This window comes from Lissotriton helveticus, chromosome 7 (genome assembly GCF_964261635.1).
Source record: "Lissotriton helveticus chromosome 7, aLisHel1.1, whole genome shotgun sequence".
NCBI lineage: Eukaryota > Metazoa > Chordata > Amphibia > Caudata > Salamandridae > Lissotriton > Lissotriton helveticus.
This window is the reverse complement of record NC_136068.1, coordinates 1,265,452,780-1,265,470,795: the sequence shown is the minus strand read 5'-3', so window position 1 is coordinate 1,265,470,795 and position 18,016 is coordinate 1,265,452,780. Positions and strand designations below refer to the sequence as shown.

General features: G+C 46.0%; 1 protein-coding gene across 3 annotated transcripts in view; it reads right to left on the bottom strand.

Moving 5' to 3' along the window:
- RAB37 (RAB37, member RAS oncogene family) overlaps positions 1 to 18,016 on the bottom strand; it is a 425,057-nt gene that overhangs the window by 159,257 nt on the left and 247,784 nt on the right. For 2 of the 3 annotated variants that reach the window (XM_078654470.1, XM_078654468.1), the window contains one exon: positions 11,302 to 11,412. The exons of the other annotated variant lie outside the window; for it this stretch is intronic. In XM_078654470.1, coding sequence (XP_078510596.1) covers positions 11,302 to 11,412 — 111 coding nt within the window. The remainder of the gene's footprint in view (positions 1 to 11,301; positions 11,413 to 18,016) is intronic. 3 annotated transcript variants of the gene reach the window in all.

The window sequence follows — 18,016 nt, the reverse complement described above, 5'->3', positions numbered from 1 at the left end:
GTGGGGATGTAAGGGGCTTCTCGGATTGGAAAAATATATTCTACTTGGGGAGAATGAAATTTGCAAGTGCAATGTCACTGTGCTATGCAATTACACATATACAAATGTGCACATGTAACTGCTTATTCTTGTGTGTATATCTGACAATCTTAGACTTTTGAAGCTTCACCATAGTACTCCTATTTTTTTTATAGAAATTGAGAATGCCAAAATATGTGTCATTTTGCAGGTGTTGATTTACACGGTTTTTGAGACTCAAACTTCTTGCATTAATAAAGAGAGTCGAGCCCTGCTACTGGAGGTCCGCATTGCCTAGTCTCTTAAGGATGCTTGTTGGACTTGGCCCTTTTTGCAGGGTCATCCCTGAACTGTTTGCCTTCCTCCTGTATTTTGTCTGACCTGTTTTTGTTGGTTTTATGACTCTGGGCACTTTACCACTGCTGATCAGTGCTAAAGTGCATATGCTCACCCTATTGTAAATTAATGTATGAATTAGTGATTCCATGATTGGCTGGTTTGGTTTACCTGTCAGACCCTAGTACCGTGCACCAGGTGTGCCCAGGGCTGGTAATCCAAATGTTGCTAGTGGGGGTGAATGTTTTGCCATTGTGCAACATTCCGTCCATCATCTTGTGTGTTTTGCTGTTCGCCCTATGTGGGAAGGGTATGCCCAGACGTGGGTCCCGTGCTCACTAAGCCACTGGAGTCAAGCTATCCTGGCTGAAGACGGCTGATAGCCAGAAACCGGTCCTAGGATGCTTGATTACGGTCCAGGGAAGACATGGCTTGGCAGTTCGAGCTGGACTGTTCCCATGAGGCACAGGGTCAAGAGTGATTTGCAAATGGCCATGTTTGGAGTGGCTTGGTGAGCAAAATAATGATGGATTAAACCCAGATATGTGACTGGGGGTGAATGTTTTGCCATTGTGCAACATTCCGTCCATCATCTTGTGTGTTTTGCTAGTAGGCTTGCAGCACTGGTTGTGCCACCCACAGAAGCAGCCTGTAAAAGTGTGTCTAAGGCCTGCCATTGCAGAGCCTGTATGCAGTCTGGTACTGCCATGCTGACTGGGCAAGTGCATCCAATTGCCAGTCCCTAAATCTTCCCTTTCCTTCATATCAGACACCCCTATGGTAGGCCCAAGGGCAGGGTGCATTGTAAGTATAAGGTAGGACAAGCCCAGATGTGTGTGGCATGTCCTAATAGTGAATTACAGGCATTTCGTTTTTCACTATTGCAAGGCTACCTGTTCTCCATGGGCCAGAATGGGCAGTTAGATTATTACATTTTATAATCCTAACTGACTCAGGGAACATGGTAGAAATTTCAGTTCAGTATGCTTGAACTCAGAATGATAAAATACATATTTTAGCGGGGTTGGTTTTAACAATCTGTGTTTGAAAATACCACTTTTAGAAAGTAGGTATTTTCTTGTCTAACTATCCAAGCCTGCCTCTGCTAGGTTGTGTATTCCTTGTCTGGAGTTTGAGTGACAGGGCTGCAGGATTCTAGGAGACACGGTGAGTCCGCCCAGTGGTGAATAGAGAGATCTGCATCTAGATGGGAGGGAGGAGTTGCACCTGGGACCTGAATAGGACTGTGCCTGCCCCCCACAGTGCTGGCTCCACCCCCTGTGGTGCGTCTGATGTCTCTGTCCTGCACTGTGAAAGGAGAGAAGGAATCATGTCAACAGAGTGCTCCAAGGCTGTGCCTTTCCTCCACAATGCTGGCTCCACCTCCTGTGGGGCGTCTGATGTTTCTGCCCTGCACTGTGAAAGGAAAGAAGGAGTCATGTAAACAGAGTGCTCCAGAACTGGTTTGGACTAGGCAAATGCCCCTCTGCCCTCAGAGGACAAAGGATTTTGGGGTATAAATATTGGGACCCCGATCCCTAGAATTTAGAAACCTTTGCTGAGGAGTGGAACCAGAGAGACTGAGGAGAGACTATCCCTAAGCTGAAGTGCTGCTAGGGGGATTGGCCTGCAGTGGTTGCCTGACTGCCAAAGAAAGGAGAAAGGAACTTTGTGTACTTTATTTCAACTTGTGAAGGATCTCCAATGGCTTGGAACAGAGCTTGACTCCTGCTGAAGTCTCAGGGACAACAGACTTCACCCACCAGCCCCTCAAGAGTTCTCCTGAAGTGCCTGCAGTTGTGCTGGAATTGCGTGTTGCAAGGAGCTGGAAGCATGACTCAAGATCAAGAAGCGTGTCGCCGAACTGCCGCTGCCACTTCACAACACGAAGCGCCTCGCATCGCCGGAGAAGAGGATCGACACCGCAGCAGATGCCGCCCCATCGCCGGGAAGCCTGTCGCAGGAGAAGAGGATCGATGTCGCATCAGACGCCACCACAATCTCCAAGAAGCATGTCGCAGGGCCTGTCGCAGCTCATCGCCGGAGAAGGGGATCAACGTCACAGCAGAAGCCGCCGCATCACCAGGAAGAGTGTCGCAGAGCCTGTCCTGGCTCGCATCGTTGTGGAAGCAACTCGCACCACCAGGAGAGAGGATCGACGTCACAGCAGATGCCGCCGCATCACTGGGAAGCATGCCGCAGGGCCTGTTGCGGCTCGCATCGTGTCAAGCATCCCCATCGCCGGAGAAGAGGATCGACGTCACAGCAGATGCCGCCGCATCACCGGGAAGCATGTTGCATCAAGGAGAAAGCGCCATTTTTATTTCTGCGCACCAGATCTTCCAAGCATCACCGTCCTTGCATGACAGGGACTACCGCATCACCTTTCCTGCAACACATCCGTTGCCCTGTGGTTTGCATCTAAAGGTACATTGACTCAAAGTGTCGCATTTTAAGATCTAAAGAGAACTAAGCGAATTCTACCATTTTTAAGTACAGTATTGTGGATTTTTGTTGTTTGTGGTCTTGTGATAAGTCTATTAAAGAATACTTATTTTTTATATAATCCTTGTGTGGCGTCCAACTGTATGTGTTCACAAATGCTTTACACACTGCCTCTGAGATAAGCCTGTCTGCTCGTGCCAAGCTACCAAGGGGGTGTGCAGGGGTTATTTTAGGAGTGTACCCCCTTACCCTGACTAGAGGCAAGGGTCCCTATTTGTCACAAGTACCTACCTGTGCCAACTAGAGACCCCCAAATCTAAGAATGCTATATCAAAGAACATCGGAATCCAGGTTTCACTTTGGCTATTTTGATGTCTTAAATTAGTTTCCGTTATGTAGCAAACATGACTCTGGCATGTACTATGTTTCAATATTTTGCATTAAGGTGTTAAAGGGTTAATACACACTTCATTGCGGCCTTCAAGTAAGCCATTTAGTAAAACGTCATTGTTCAAACTTCTTAAGCACTTCTCCACCATGGAAAGATTAAGAAAAGTGACATGGGAATAGGAAAAGGAGAGGGAGGAAGGAAAGTAAAAAGGTAATGACAAGCAACAGAATGAATAGCTTTGTCAATTGTTTTTAGCCATGTTTTACAGCAGTGTGACGGTCGTGTGACATGACTGAAAGATTTTTTTTAAAGTACTAGCTTTTTGTTATTGGTGGTGTGAGGGAGGGCGGGTGGTAGGCAAAATAGAGGGAGGGAGGTGTGAAGAAAAAAGTGCTATGCCATAGCCAGAAGTATGTGTATCATACTGCTTTTTGTTGTTATGGTGACACACAGTGGAGGGAAAGAAGGGGAGGCAAGCAGCATGGGGGTGAACCATGCAACAGAAGGGCAGGAGGAGTGGTAGTGGAAAGCGACACAGGGGAGGGAGGGCATTGGCAAAGACAATAGGTGTTGCCGACAAGAGCTATTGGCTTTGTCTATGTTTAGCCATGTTGTACAGCTATGCGGCTGCCATGAAGCATGACTGAAAGTCAAATTAACAAATTTCTATAATGATGCCAGCGTTGGCTGCATATTAGATCTTTGTATTCATTACTGGCAGAATGGAAACAACCTGGAGGGTGGGAGAGGCAACACATCACCAATGTGTTCACATTGTGAAATCCAGTTCTCAAAAGATCCCTATCACCTGCAGCATCTCCCAGGGTTCCATACTGTCTCTGCAACCTTCAACTGCTTCATGGAAAAAACGGCCTGGTGCTCTACTCAGAGATAACAATACTAGGCTCCATTAATATGCCATTGCTAAACAACTCTACTTGAAAGTCTCTTCTCTTGTAGACACTCAGAGCCTCATCCTTGCCTGCACATTATTCAGATTGTGATGTCCCGTGCTCACCTGAAGATCAATCCAACCAAGAAAGAATTACTTTTATTTGACAAGAAAAACAAACAAGAAATAGTACAAACTTGGCTCAATGACATAAACTTTGATGGTTTCAAAACCCAATTTTCACCGAATGCCAAGTCAATTGGATTTAGCCAGGACACCAAGTTTACCCTCAAGGAACACATTACCAAAAAATAAAAAAAGGCTTGGTACCAGTTCTCTCTTCTAAAGAAAGTGAAACTGTTTTCCAGAAAGAAGTTTCAGAACTATTTGTACTGTTGCATCTGGGTGGTGGTAACAGTCTACCTACTTGCTGCAGTATGTCTTATCCATGGCCTGAAGAAATATGATCACGTCAGCCCAGTCCTGATAAAACTTCGTTGCTTCATCTTGCTGACATGTACCATCTTCAAAACCAGTGGCATAATTTACAAAGCCATCACAACCAGCAACCCTACATATTTTGCAGACAAACTTACCTCCTCTGGTTATGATATGCAGATTTGTAGAGTGCATTAATCATTAGGGAGAGTATCCTGGCACTGAGTAGGTGTGAATGTAGGCTCACCTAGTGAGAACTACTCGAAAAGTCAGGTGTTCAACTTGTTGTGGAATTCAAGAAGTGAGGAGGAGGCTCTTACGTGTAGCAGCAGTTTGTTCCATGCTTTCGGATTGGTGTGGGAGAAGGCTCGACTGCAGGTCTGGTTTTCTGTATGCGTAGAATTCATGCAAGTTGGAGATCAAATGAGCCAAGGTGTATGGAAGGTTTGTGAAAGCAGATGCACTTGTTGAGGTATGCTGTGCCAGTGTTCTGCAGTGTCTTGAATGTGTGGGTGAGGAGTTTGAATTGTGCTTGTTTGTGGATGAAGAGCCAGTGGGGCTCCTTCAGCTGTGGTATGATGTGAGTGAGGCGTGGGAGGTTGAGAGTGCTTCTGCCCACTGATCTCTGAATGGTCTGCAGCCTTTGGGTGAGTTTTTTGTTGGTCCCTGCATAGGTAGTGATCCCATAGTCCAGTTTGCTTATGACCAGGGAGTGCATTACAGTTTTTAGGGTGCTGATTGGGAGCCATTTGAAAATCTTCCTCAGCATCTTCAAGGTATGGCAGCATGAGGCGGTGATGGCATTGACTGGTGTTTCTCAGCACACGCACAGCCGAGACACTTTCAGAGTGCCGACCATGAAGTGGAAAAAAGAACAAACAACGCAGCAGACCAATTCCATCTACTTACCCAGGATATGGAACAACATCTCTATATCTATCAGGACAGGCCCAATACTTCTTTATTTTAGGAAAGAGTTGAGACGCACTTCTCTAAAAACACTGAATCACAATCCATTAACCGCTCACAACCCAGCTACCTCTCCTATCACTCGTTGACTTTGAGCTGATCCTTGATCCTGTACAGTGCTCCACTGCCTTTCGGCTAGGTTTGTTGTATAAAAATACCAAATTAATACAGACATACAAGCCATCCAAGTGGCTCAGCAGTCAGCGCCCCTCCAGTATTGAATGATATTCGGCCCTCACTTCTATTTATGAGATAATGAGGCAGCTTCTTATTAACCTCCTGAAAAATCTCAAACTGACAAACTCTCTGGCTAATGAGTCCCAAAGGCCAAAATAAAATTATTCAGTCTTCTGATCCAGGCCCTGATCGACAAATAACTGATTGAAGGGGAAGCACCACTGTCACTCAAAATGGGTCGTGTAAGGCCCTACTGAAGAAACCAGCTCCTTAGTCCTCAACCTTTGTAGACTTTACTCTCATCTTTAATCTTTTAGCACAATAGATCAAAGAAGTAGTATTAGGTCAACTTCAGTCATTTCTGGAACTAAGTCAGTGGCTGAACCAGGTTCACAAAGCCATTCAGCACAAGACCAAGCCTGCTCTGATAGATGTCTGAGTAGCCGCTTATTAAAAGTCACTGGTATAGGTTTCCTATTGCTGGCACTAGTTTAGCCATGGAGTACAGTTGCCTCTTCCTCTGGGGCATGAAGGTGTGCATGAGAAGGGTGATGGTTATTGTGACCTATCCAGAGAGTGGGGTGTACTGTTGGTGGTTGGTGCAGCGACTAGTGATGGGCTTCAGTTTTACTGGTGTGAAAGTGTAGTAGAGACACTGCATGGCCAATGCGTATTCTGGAACGGGTGCAGAGAACCTTTGAATAGGTAGTATTAGTGTAACAATGGGGGAAATGTGAGTAGCTTGGTAGCGCAGGAAAGTTGGTTTGGGGTGTGAGCTAGATGTATGTAAATGTGAGGTATGTATGCTCCAGCTAGTGGACAATGCTAGTGCATCAATTCAGTTATGACTTCACATGTCCACAGCCTAAGACCACATAGATCAAGTGTTAGTGCCTACTTAAATGGGTTAGTACCTTCTACTAGGAACATAGTGAAAAACCCAGCCATCGTTTTGGGGGTAGACAAAAACGTTGTTTGCAATTGTTGGGTTTACTAAAAAACTATCCCTTTCTCTGCGCTATGATTAGACATTTGTTGAAGCTGTTAGACTATTGTGCACCAATAATGGGTGCAACAGCACATTTACAGTTAGATTAATGGGATGTATGTCAGTACAACGCGATCTTTTAGATCGCGGTACTTTACAACGCGGTTATTACAACGCAAGTCGTTACAACGACTTGCGTTGGAGGGCGCGGATTGAGGAATCTTATAATTTTATATTCCAACACCAGTCCACGTAACAGTAGGGAAGGTGTTGGAATATAAAATTACAATATTCCTTAACCAACAGCGCCATCCAGCGCAAGTCGTAGTAACGACTTGCGTTGTAATGGCAGCGTTGTAAAGGTCGTGCGGTGTAAACACCGCGTTGTAAACAATGTTTACCGATTAATGTAGGGCCATTGATAGTGTTACCACCAGCAAGTTTATACATTTATTTCTGCTGGCAAAAGCTTAGTAGTGAGGTTAATCTGGGTGATCAAGGACAATGGATGTTACCTTCAAAGCCAAAAATCTCCTACTTGCAGCTAGGGGTATAGATTCGCTTCAAGATGCAGCATATAGGATTTAAATGCAGTTATGGACTACCTTCTCCCTATCTTCAAAGTAAAGGTAATTTGTACCAACAAATGACAAGTGGAGATACTTGGGGACAGTCTAAAACCTCACTGGTAATTTTCATGTAGGAGTTTGTGTATTTTCGACCAAAGTGCATATTCCGCATGTTACAAAGAAATTATATATTTGCTTTTCATAGCCCAAGGTAAAACGAGAACTGAAGTGGTGCAGCAGGAGATTAGGCCACAAGTTAACTTCAGAAGCAACTACACACCTGCACTCAAACAAAACATGAAGTTTGCCTTGTGGTTCTTCCAATTTCCATAAATTTGCATACCTTTAAAAAAATGTATTGTATCAGATTCAGAAGCATTTACCTGTTAGACTTTAGTTTAAAAATTATTGGACTTTCCCTGCTACACTAAAAAACTACCCGCTCTGAGAGTTTGTTGCTGAAATACAAAAACTTTAGAAAAGTTTGGTGAACGGTCAACAAAAACAAATGCGGCCGACCACCAAACTTTTTGTACCTTGAAAAGAACTGCCCTGGAAGCGGTTCCTTTCAGTGGGCCGGCAGTCATCTCTAAATTTGGCCGATGGTAGCTCGTCAGGGAGGCAGTGGTAATGGTACCCACCGCCCTGACAGACTACACTGCATCTGTCAAACCCTAAATCAGGCCCTAAGACTCGTACGCCCATGCTTCTTTAACGAACAAAGTACAACTACAAATGCCAGCACATTATATAAAGAAGTCTGAAAAATCAGGACCGACTAAATGTCATTGTGATATGGATCTAATTGACAACTACAATGCAATAAAATGAGCCATGGTCTGTTCTACCATCTTTCCATTTATATTTGCTACAACGCTGCATTGTACTGTATTACATTGGAATGTAAATGGAATGATGATAGTGGCACACATATAGCTGAAGAGCTCCATTGTGACCGTTCTACCAAAAGCAGACGAAAAGAAGCATTATGGCTTCGAGGTTCCACTAGAAGAATGGGGCTGAAGTGATGGATACAAGCGTCTGAAGCAGCCGCAAAGCAAAATGAACAAATTCAGTGATCAACAACTACAAGACACAGGATGTGATGGGTGAGGCATGCCTGAAGCTCAAAATGGCGACCCAATAACATAACATAATCAGTGGGCTTGCAAAAGGGAATGACCGCCATGACAGGGCAGGATAGGTTGGAACTAGTAGATACTAACAGGCAATCAGGGCCAGAGAAGGAGGCATCGGACGGCCACCAGCATGAAAGGTGCAGATGTCCAACCTGGTCTAGTGGCAGAGCAGTACCAGTTGCATGGACTTCGCATATTAGGTGAAAAATATGGCCGCAATGCACCAAAGGAGTGCGGTGGGGAACTTAGGGGCCAGAGTGTTGCATAGCGAGTGTCTGCCTACACCTAACACCTGAAGATGGAGGGAGAAATGCAGCTCCCTCCCCTCACCTGGCTCACACAGTAGGGGTGCATGAGCAGTGTGGGTTGGGCTGGTGAAGGAGCTTGTAACATCAAGGCATATAACGGTGTGAGTGAAAGTTGCTTGGCGAGCCAAGGGGTGTAAGTAGCAAAAGGCGAGAGTATGTCCTGGCCCAGATCAAACATGTATAGCTGATGTGTAGGAGTGCTATTATTAGGCGCCTGTAGCCTTGATGTTTCTCTGCTCCCATTTGATTTTGGTGGTTGCCAGGAAGGGTGTGACCCTGGTTAAACTAAGGAAAGAGCAGAAGAAGCTGGAGCTATAGCACTCTGCATTACTTGGGCCCCCCAAGACAACTAAGTGGTAGTGACTGAGTCCCTAACTCACTGACGGCCCTTCGGCTGCCTTGGGGCCGGCCCCATGAGGTATGAATCGCGAAGGCCACCAGAGTTTGGCCGCATTTGGATTTCGATATGGAGGAGGGGGTCAAACGCTACAGGGCCCATGAAGGAAGTCTGGGGAAACACTGCCTGGGAGGAGAGAGGTGTCCAGCCAGGGTCCAGATTCTGTCCTGACTGGCCTGTGAATGACACTGAGCCGGAGAGTTGCAAAATGAAATTGTCACTGCTTGAAACTGGTGGCCAAACCATTCCATGGATATCTCAAGAGACCAGGAAGCGAAACATAGATCTGAGCCCAAAGCCTGAGGTGCAGTGCAGTTGTGTGCTCAAGAGCATAAAAAGACAGAACTGCATTGATGAACTTCACATGACAGAATTCAAAACAGGAGGAAAAAGTACTTGTCTTAAGGGTGTGACAAGCACTTTCACCAAGCCAATTGCAGAATCATAGAAAAAAAGAAACCCTCTAAAAAAACACAATGCTCTAGAAGCTTGAAAGCCAAAAAGCATGAAGCAAATTCTGTAAGAGTGAGTTGGAGAGCCCTGCAAGTGCCAGGCTTCCCCTGCTGGAGAGGTTGACATGTCACTTGAAGCTTAATGTAAAAGGTATTTGTGGCTCTTAAAAAAAAAGAATTTGTTTCAGTCAAAGTGGACCTGCAGAATGGGCATAAAGTGATATACAAACTAACATGTCCAAACTAGAGGAGCAAATGTGTAGACTAGAAGACATAATGGACAAAAGGGTTCTAAACCAAAAAGCGGTAGAGGACACGGATGGTGTATCTTTTAGAACAGCACATTCTCCTCCAGGAAAAGCAGAAGGATTGCAAGAATCGCCCTAAGAAAACCAATGTGCGCATTAGAGGAGTTTCCAAGAAGGCAAGGACTTCAATATATATTTCAAGGTCATTCAGATTGATTAAACTTCTCCTGGGCATTCTGGGGAGGCTGCATTAATTGGAGGAGGAGGGGCTCTGATGATGAAACCTAGACAAGTGGGAATCACACTTTCCAGGTCCCTCTGACAATAACACCACTGAAGCTGACTACATCTAAGCCTGTGATGGAGTTTATGAAAGAAATGAAATGCCATAACAATGCAGGCACCCCTTCCATACAGCCTGGTGGTAGTGATGCCCTGACTGACCCATTCACGTTTTTCAGTACTATTGACCATGAAATTCTCATTAACAGACTGTTAATGGCTGTATTCGAGTGAAATATTCTCAAGCAGCTGAAATAATTCCGGGCTGGCAGGCAAAGGACAGCAGCCCTTACCCCATGTTCCATCGATGGCCCAAGGTCTCAATTGTGGTCTTCTCCAAGGCTTGTTACAATCTCCTTTCTAGTATAACTTGTACATGCCTTCTCTGGCTGCTTTCTAGCTCTACATCTGCCCCCTCTTACTATTTTACAGCTTTATATTGGTAATATTATCTCACAATTTTGCTACCAGTTACGTAGGTGATTCTGGAATCATGAGGTGGGGAGGTGACATCACTTCTGTCCATTGAGCGGTGGCTACAGATGGTTTGGAACTTGCTTTGAATGTGGAGACGAGTATGTGGGGTGCAAGGAAGAGATGGGGAGTGCAGCCGCTGCTGTTGTACTTGACACCAACTTCAGGTAAAGGCTGTCCCATGAGTCTGCGGGTACTATGCATAATGGAGGGGCACTGAAGGTGACAGGAGGGCATCATTTGGGCAAAGGCTTGTAGCTGGCATCGACAGGCTCAGGGTAGTAAAGGGTTCAACACTGAGACACTCTGAAGTGGGCCGCGGTGGGTGATCGTTGTGGGGGAATAGGATTTGCTGAAAGACTGGGTTCTTAAAGTTAGGCATGAAGGACGTAAAGTGTTTTATAGGTAGTAACGTCCATCTTCAATGCTCTACATTTCCAAAAAAAGTCTATTAAAAAATAGTGAAAATGCTAATCTGAATTTATCGAGGCCGATATTTAAGTAGCGTGCTTTTGAAAAAAAATTTAAAGTGAAAAAGAAATATATGCAGGAAGGATAGTTTTAAGTAATTGTATGTTTGGCTGTTTAACAGAGAAATTAGAGTCTATTTTGTTTTTACAGAGGCGCCAGAGATATTCCAAATTTCTCTAGATTTTTTTGTTTTTTCCTGCAGATTTGGCCTAATATTTCTGCAGCTTTGGGTTGTCTCGCTCTACATGCCTCTCTAAGCAGCGTGCATTTGAAAGACTCAAGAGGTGAAAGGCTGTGCTGGTCTCACCCGGTAGTCAATGCCGACAGTGGATAGGAATGTGCCCGACAGGAAGGCGCCATCTTTGTACTGCATCACGGTACTGGTTTTCCCCACAGCCGAGTCTCCCAGCAGCATCACCTGTGAGTCGGGGGCAAAAACCCATTAAAATGGAGGGGATATCCCACAAAAGACAAATGGGAAAGAGGTCAGTGGAAAGTGCTGTGTAATAAAAGAGCAAAAAGTGAAAGGAAATGACTGTTTTGCAGATTCAGTACGCACATTCCATTCTTTATCAGGAATGGATTTGAAACATTTGTAATTGTAATTGTATTTATGTAGCACTTCCTACCCCTGATGAGGTGTTGAAGTGCTTTTGGGTGAGTAGCATGCCACTCCGGAACCCCAAAGGACTAGTGGTGATTTACCATAGGGAAATATGAGTTCATTTTAGCAGTGGACTTGAGAGTCTGTTAGTTGGATTGAATAGGATAATGAAGGGATAAAAGAGTCTAGAAAGTGGTATTTAGGAGATCATAGTAGTGAGATGAGATTTGGGATGAGCGAAAGGAGAGATGGAGGAGAGAACAGTCTCTAGAAAGGGATTAGGGAGATTAAAGCAGTAAAATGAGGTTTAGGATGAGTCAATGGAGGGATACATGAGGGCAGAATTTAGAAAGGGTTTTTGGGAGTTCATAGTAGTAAAATGAGGTTTGGGGAGAGCTTGGAAGAACAGAGGAGGGAAGATTCTAGAAGAGGTTATTTTTTAGATCATGGTAGTAGAATAAGATTTGGGATGAGTCAGGGGGTGGAGGTAGAGGATATATTGAGAAAGGTACATGGTGAGACAGAGCAGTGCATTCGCGAGAGCGGAAGTTTTTTTTCTCTTTCTTTTACAGTAGGAATATTTGTGGAATTATAGTCTGTAGGAAAAAAAAGAAAGTATAAAAAAAAACCTGCAGTTCTGCAATGTTGAAGTTTTTTAATGCTTTGGTATTAAGAGTAATCTTCATTGTAACAGGTTTTAGGGAAACTTTTCTTTAGGAAACAATCCCAGCTTTTGCAAAATGTAAAAATAGTAGTTACGGGGATGGTCAATGTCAAAAACAATTTTTAGAATGCAATTACGATTTGTAGTGAAAGATGCAAGTCATATTTTTTTGTGAAAGAAACACTGAAATTCAGCATTTTCGCAAATGAACCTGCCCCTGCTACACGCCTGCCAAAATAAATAATTTTACATATGCCTGAGCACGGGCATGACAAGGAGTTGACCTCCCTACATGACAATCCAGGAACTGGGCGAGGACTTTGACCAGCCCAGGCATAATGTCATGATGGCAGCTCGAGTGCCGTCCATATACTGGAATATGTCTCTTGGGTAAGTCTCTTGATTGTCCAAACCACTCTGCCACAGACTGGCTTGGCTGAGCGGTCTCAGAGATATCTCACGCTAGCTTTTGCCTCTAAAAGGAGAGCTGCAACAACATTGGTAACATTTTACCTCCATTTCTGATGCAAGGTTTGAATATTTTTAACAAGAACAGTTGTGCATCAATGTAATTTTTAACTGACCCTTTTATTGTATTTATTATTCTTTTGTAACAACTTTAATTAATTGAACCAAATAAATAATTTTACATTACAGTAGACCTGCAGCAGAGTTGCTCATGTCAGGCCAGCACGGAGATAAAACCAGTCATTTTAAGGTAAGTTATGCTGGCAACAAATGTACTGATATTCCCTATGTCTCCAGATCCATGATCCCCTGTGATATATATGAGCCTCGCCAGCAAGGTCCTAAACCTGTGGTTATCCCAGTAGGTAGAAGGCAATATTCCAAGGCAGGTGTGTTATGAAATGCCGGCAGAAACCCGTGGCATCATTAGATATTGTGGATCTCTATTGTGGGCATTAACAGCTGGTAAATGCCCACATCCAATAATGCTTACATCCCAAGTCATTCCCTGAGCTAAGCCTGTCTCAACATGCCCCTTCGGTGCCAGTGTCATTTCACGTTCATGCGAGCTGGTTTATAGCGGGAAATAGGAAGTGATTGCACCCGGAAAGTGTGTAGATAATTGCAGTTGCTCAGGGATGGGCAATGAAGGAGGAAGTCGGTGCTAAGAATATCAGAGAGTGGATATACGAAGTGTGTTTTCAGGGAAACCCTTATTTTTTGTAAACAAGGGTTCAGCATCGGAGAATCGCCTTGTTACGTGTGGCCTGTGCTGTTCATGGCCACAAGGCAACACGTGGCCGTGAGACAGACACACGAGCATGTAGGTCGCCCAGCCACATACTACATCCAGGCTGTGGCCTTATAGAGGTCGTGGTGGGGGGAGAGGAGGTTGAGAGGGTGGGGCCTGGCGAGAGATGCAATGAACAGATGTGGAAACAGGTGGGTTAATGCATTATGTATCAGGAGTGCGCTACACCGCGGGAGAGGCCCTGCACACACCCGGCCTCTTGCCTCGTTGCTCTCTCCCACCACTGTCACTCGTTCCCTCTGCTCTCCTGTCACGCACTCTGTGACTTTCCGAGCCGCAGGGCTCCTCCCTGCACTCACACCAGGCACACACGCACGCGACTCGTACAGTAGCAGGGCAGTGACCCCCTCAGTGGCCTCCTGCCCCGCTGCCACTGCACCCGCTGCACCACTGACACCTGTGTCCTGTTTTCCAGGCCCCGCGCGCCTCCGCCTCGTCACACAGCTGCATGAAATTATTCTCAGCGACAAAAGCAAAGTCCCGGATCCGTGGGCCGCCTCCTCCTAAGTAAACAGCGCCTGCCACCGCGGCACCCAGCCTGGCCTGGGCTGCACCCAGATGGAAAACACCGGGAACAGACGGGCCGGAGGGTGGGAGCGGGCAGGCGCGCGACGGGCGGGTGTGCGCGAGGCGCCGCTGCCAGGGGACGCGGCTGGGCGCAGGTGGGCGTTGTCATGTGATGCGGAAGTGCAGGTGGGGCTGCGCGGGTGACAGCGGAGGCCCGTCCCGAGAGTACAAGAGAGACAGCATTGCACTTTGAGCTGGAGACATGAGCAGGGGCAGAGCTTCAGGGGGTGTTACACCACCCCTAGTAAATGTATTTTCCGACAAATAGTTAGGTCCAGGTGCTTCCAGTCGGGTATGGTGAGAGGTTTGTCAGTTCCCCCAGAAGTTGTCCCATACACACAAACAAAAACGCACACAGGCTCTCGCCCTCTCTGTTTTGAAAGTCCTAAAAATATCCGTTATTTTACAAACTATTGTGTTTTGTCTTTTAGTGCTCCTATCAATCAACATTCCATTTCCACTGCACCGTAGGCCTCTCTTGTGCGTCCTGCTTGTCATATTCTGTATTTAAACATTATATACGCCGGCCTGATTGTCAGCAAATCGTAACCCCACCCCCTGGCCCCCCAAATCTTGCTGACCAAGCTAGGCCCCCTGGACATGAGCAGCCCTGCCAAGTGTCACGCTTCAGGTGTGACAGTAACGCATTTCAGTGTTTTGATCCGCAACACCGCACTGAAATGCATTGTCACGCATTTCCTCACCTGTCTGCAGCGGCACTGCTATTTGGCACCTCCAGTCTCCACTGACTGCTAATGATCTTAGGCAGCTTGGGGGCTGGCTCAGCGCGTAGCTGGCTTCAATGTAATGTTTCACCTGATACCGCGCGTTCACGGAGGTAACGACACAAATCTGTCCTAGGATTATATTTGTCCAATCATCATAGGCGCCATGGTTGGCGCGGCTGCGCGAATGTCCCATGATTACATTTGTCCAATCACGATAGACGCCATGGGTGAGCGCGGCTGCGCGGCAAAGTTTCACTTCCACTTCTTTCACAGCAGGCTCTGAGCTTGCCGCTGCAGCTCTCAAATGCGGCCGCCGGCCAGACTGGTGTAATGATTCGACCGTGCTGGTGGTGGTGCATGACCATGATGACTACTGCCTCAGGTGTGGCCCGAAGTCCAGTCCGTCAGAAACTCAGGAGTCAGTGTCTGATCCAGACTGCGGCCGCGGCGCTGCCCGGGACTGTCTGAGGTGCCAGGGCAATCGTCCCACCCTCAACATTAATAGGGTCGGCAATGACATGACAGAGTAAGTGAAGTGTTTATTTTTGTCTTTCGGACTGGCAGGCATTTTGCCAACTTGCACCCTGCATGTTCACCCCAACCCGCCTTCCTTCTCTTTTGCAATCCCATTACACTTTGAAATTGCAGTCCAAAGTTGTTTTGAGGAGTAAAGCTTCCTAACTCTGGGTGGGAGTAAGGTATGCTTCCGGACCCATCCGCTCCCACACAACCGAAGCAGCACGGACAGCAGCAGTGCAAAACTGTGTGTGGGAAACGCCTTCTCTATCACCCACATGCTGCCTCTTTTGTTTATTAAGTCGATTTTATACTCACTAGTCTGTCAAAATGATTGGCGCCGCCCTCTCTTGTTCTAATACCGACATCAAGATCCCACAACTTATCACAGCAAAAACACGCAATAAAAATCAGGAATGGATGCAATGTAATAATGAAATTAAATAGTCCAAAAGAAGCAATCACATACAGTTATGCAAGCATGCTTATTGTTGACGTTTTCTCGAGTCCACGGAGCACGAACTTCGGCTGCTGGATGTATTGTTTTGTGCAGGCCACGTCTGCCCTTTCTCCTCTGTACCCGCGCTGATTCATTGTTGGTTCTTGCATTAATTCGCTGCTTGCCCCACTTTTGTTTTCATTTCTGTACTTTACTGTGAGCTGTATTTTATTGCGACTTATTGAAGAAACACGGTCTGTAGTGGCATAGCTGCCAAAGTTTTTCGGATTGATATATGGGACAGTTTTGTAATATCACCACATTCATTTGCATCAGTTTTATGGTCTTTTATAGTTTTTTTCGTTACTCAAATGGGCCTTGTTTCTGATATTTTTGTTTCCCTGATCTTCATTGCTTGATTTCTTTCATCGCAAGAAAGTGTCACTCCTAGTCGTTGAAATGTCACTCATAATTACATTGAAATTATGAAAATGTCACACATAGCAATTTGAAACCTTGGCAGCTATGCATGTGCTGGGAATAAGGTATCCCACCAGACCCGCCCCTTACCCTGCACGTTACAAGTAAGTAAGGAAGGAAGTAGGGGTTTTATATAGCGCTCCATTACCGAGGCGTCTAGGCACTGGAGAAGACACAGAAGAAGGGATAAGCCAGAAAAGATAAGATCAACTGCTAAGCTGGAAAGAGGCAGGTTTTTAGTAAGCCTCGGAATTTAGACTGAACCGATTGAGATCTAATATCCAAGGGCAGCCTATTCCAGAGTTTGGGAGCCAGGTAGGAGAGGCATCTACCACCCAACCTAGCCTTCCTCAGTTTCGGGATTTTAACCAAAGTCTGATCGGCAGACCTCACTGGACGCCCTGGACAGTACCATTGGAATAGATTGCGGTATGCCATAGGACCGCCTCCATACAAGGTTTTATGGACCAGGCACAGAGCCTTAAATTCAATATGCTCCTTGACAGGGAACCAGTGGAGATTCCAAATGGCCCCTGAAATGCGATTCAATTTAGGAATATTGAGTAATGTCCAGGCTGCGCTGTTCTGAAAAGATTGTAGCTTAGTTAACTGCTGTTTGTCAACCCCTAGGTAGAGGGCATTGCAGTAATCAATCCGAGAAATTACAAGAGCTACCACCACAGTTTTTCTCAATTCCATTGGAAGAAATGGTAAGATCTTCTGTAGAATCTTTAGCGTAAAGTAACAGGCTGAAGTGATCTGATTAATCTGTGCAGAGAAATTAAGCTGTGTATCCCACTCCACACCCAAATTTCTCATCTTAGCCACTGGTTACAAGAACACTGGGAGTGCTTGAACCTCGTGAAAGCAGCCTGGCCCTGGACTAGGGGTGGGCGGAAGTCGCGGAAGGGACTTTCGCGGAGAGGTACGGAGATTGAACCAATCTCCGTGCCTCTCCGCGATATTTCCGTTAAGCGAGCCCGCCAGCCCGCCACCCTCCCGACCGCCTTATTAAATTATATTTAAAGGCTAAAATACAACTTAAATAAAACTTACCTTATTGCGCCGCAAACTTCCCCATCGTGGCTTCATCTTGGAAACTGCGCATGCGTGGGAGCCTATGCATTCCTCGCCAGGACTGCGCATGCGCAGGCTTCCGCGCATGCGCAGTTTCCAAGATGTAGCCGCGATGGGGAAGTTTGCGGCGCAATAAGGTAAGTTTTATGTAAGTTGTATTTTAGCATTTAAATATAATTTAATAAGGCGAGCGGGAGGCGGGCGGGAAGTTGGAGGCGGGCGGGCGGATGGCCAACTTCCGTTCTGCCCGCGAATGTGCGGAAATTTGCCCCGTTTTTCCGCCTTTTTTGCGGAAGGTGCAAATTTCCGCACATCCCGTGGGCGGAACGGAAATGTCCGCCCACCCCTACGCTGGACAGAGCACTCAGGAGTACTAGCGATGAGCCGTGTGCTCTTGTGGCAATCCCGTGCTCTCATGGGGGACAGAATGTTTGTGAGCTCCAATGAGCTGAGCGCTCTCACAGGGAAGCAAGTAATGGGGATCATTCAAGTTACTTAGATGGGTTTAGAGGATGAAAGGAAAAATTAAGCAGTGGACCTGTCGGGAAAAATTCACTAGCCTGTTAGTTCTGTTATAACTACCGCCCACCCCCAAAGTGACAAGTACTTTTAGTACAGCGTGTGCACAAGTGAGTTGAGTGCTCTCACGGGGGATAGAATGCTGGCCA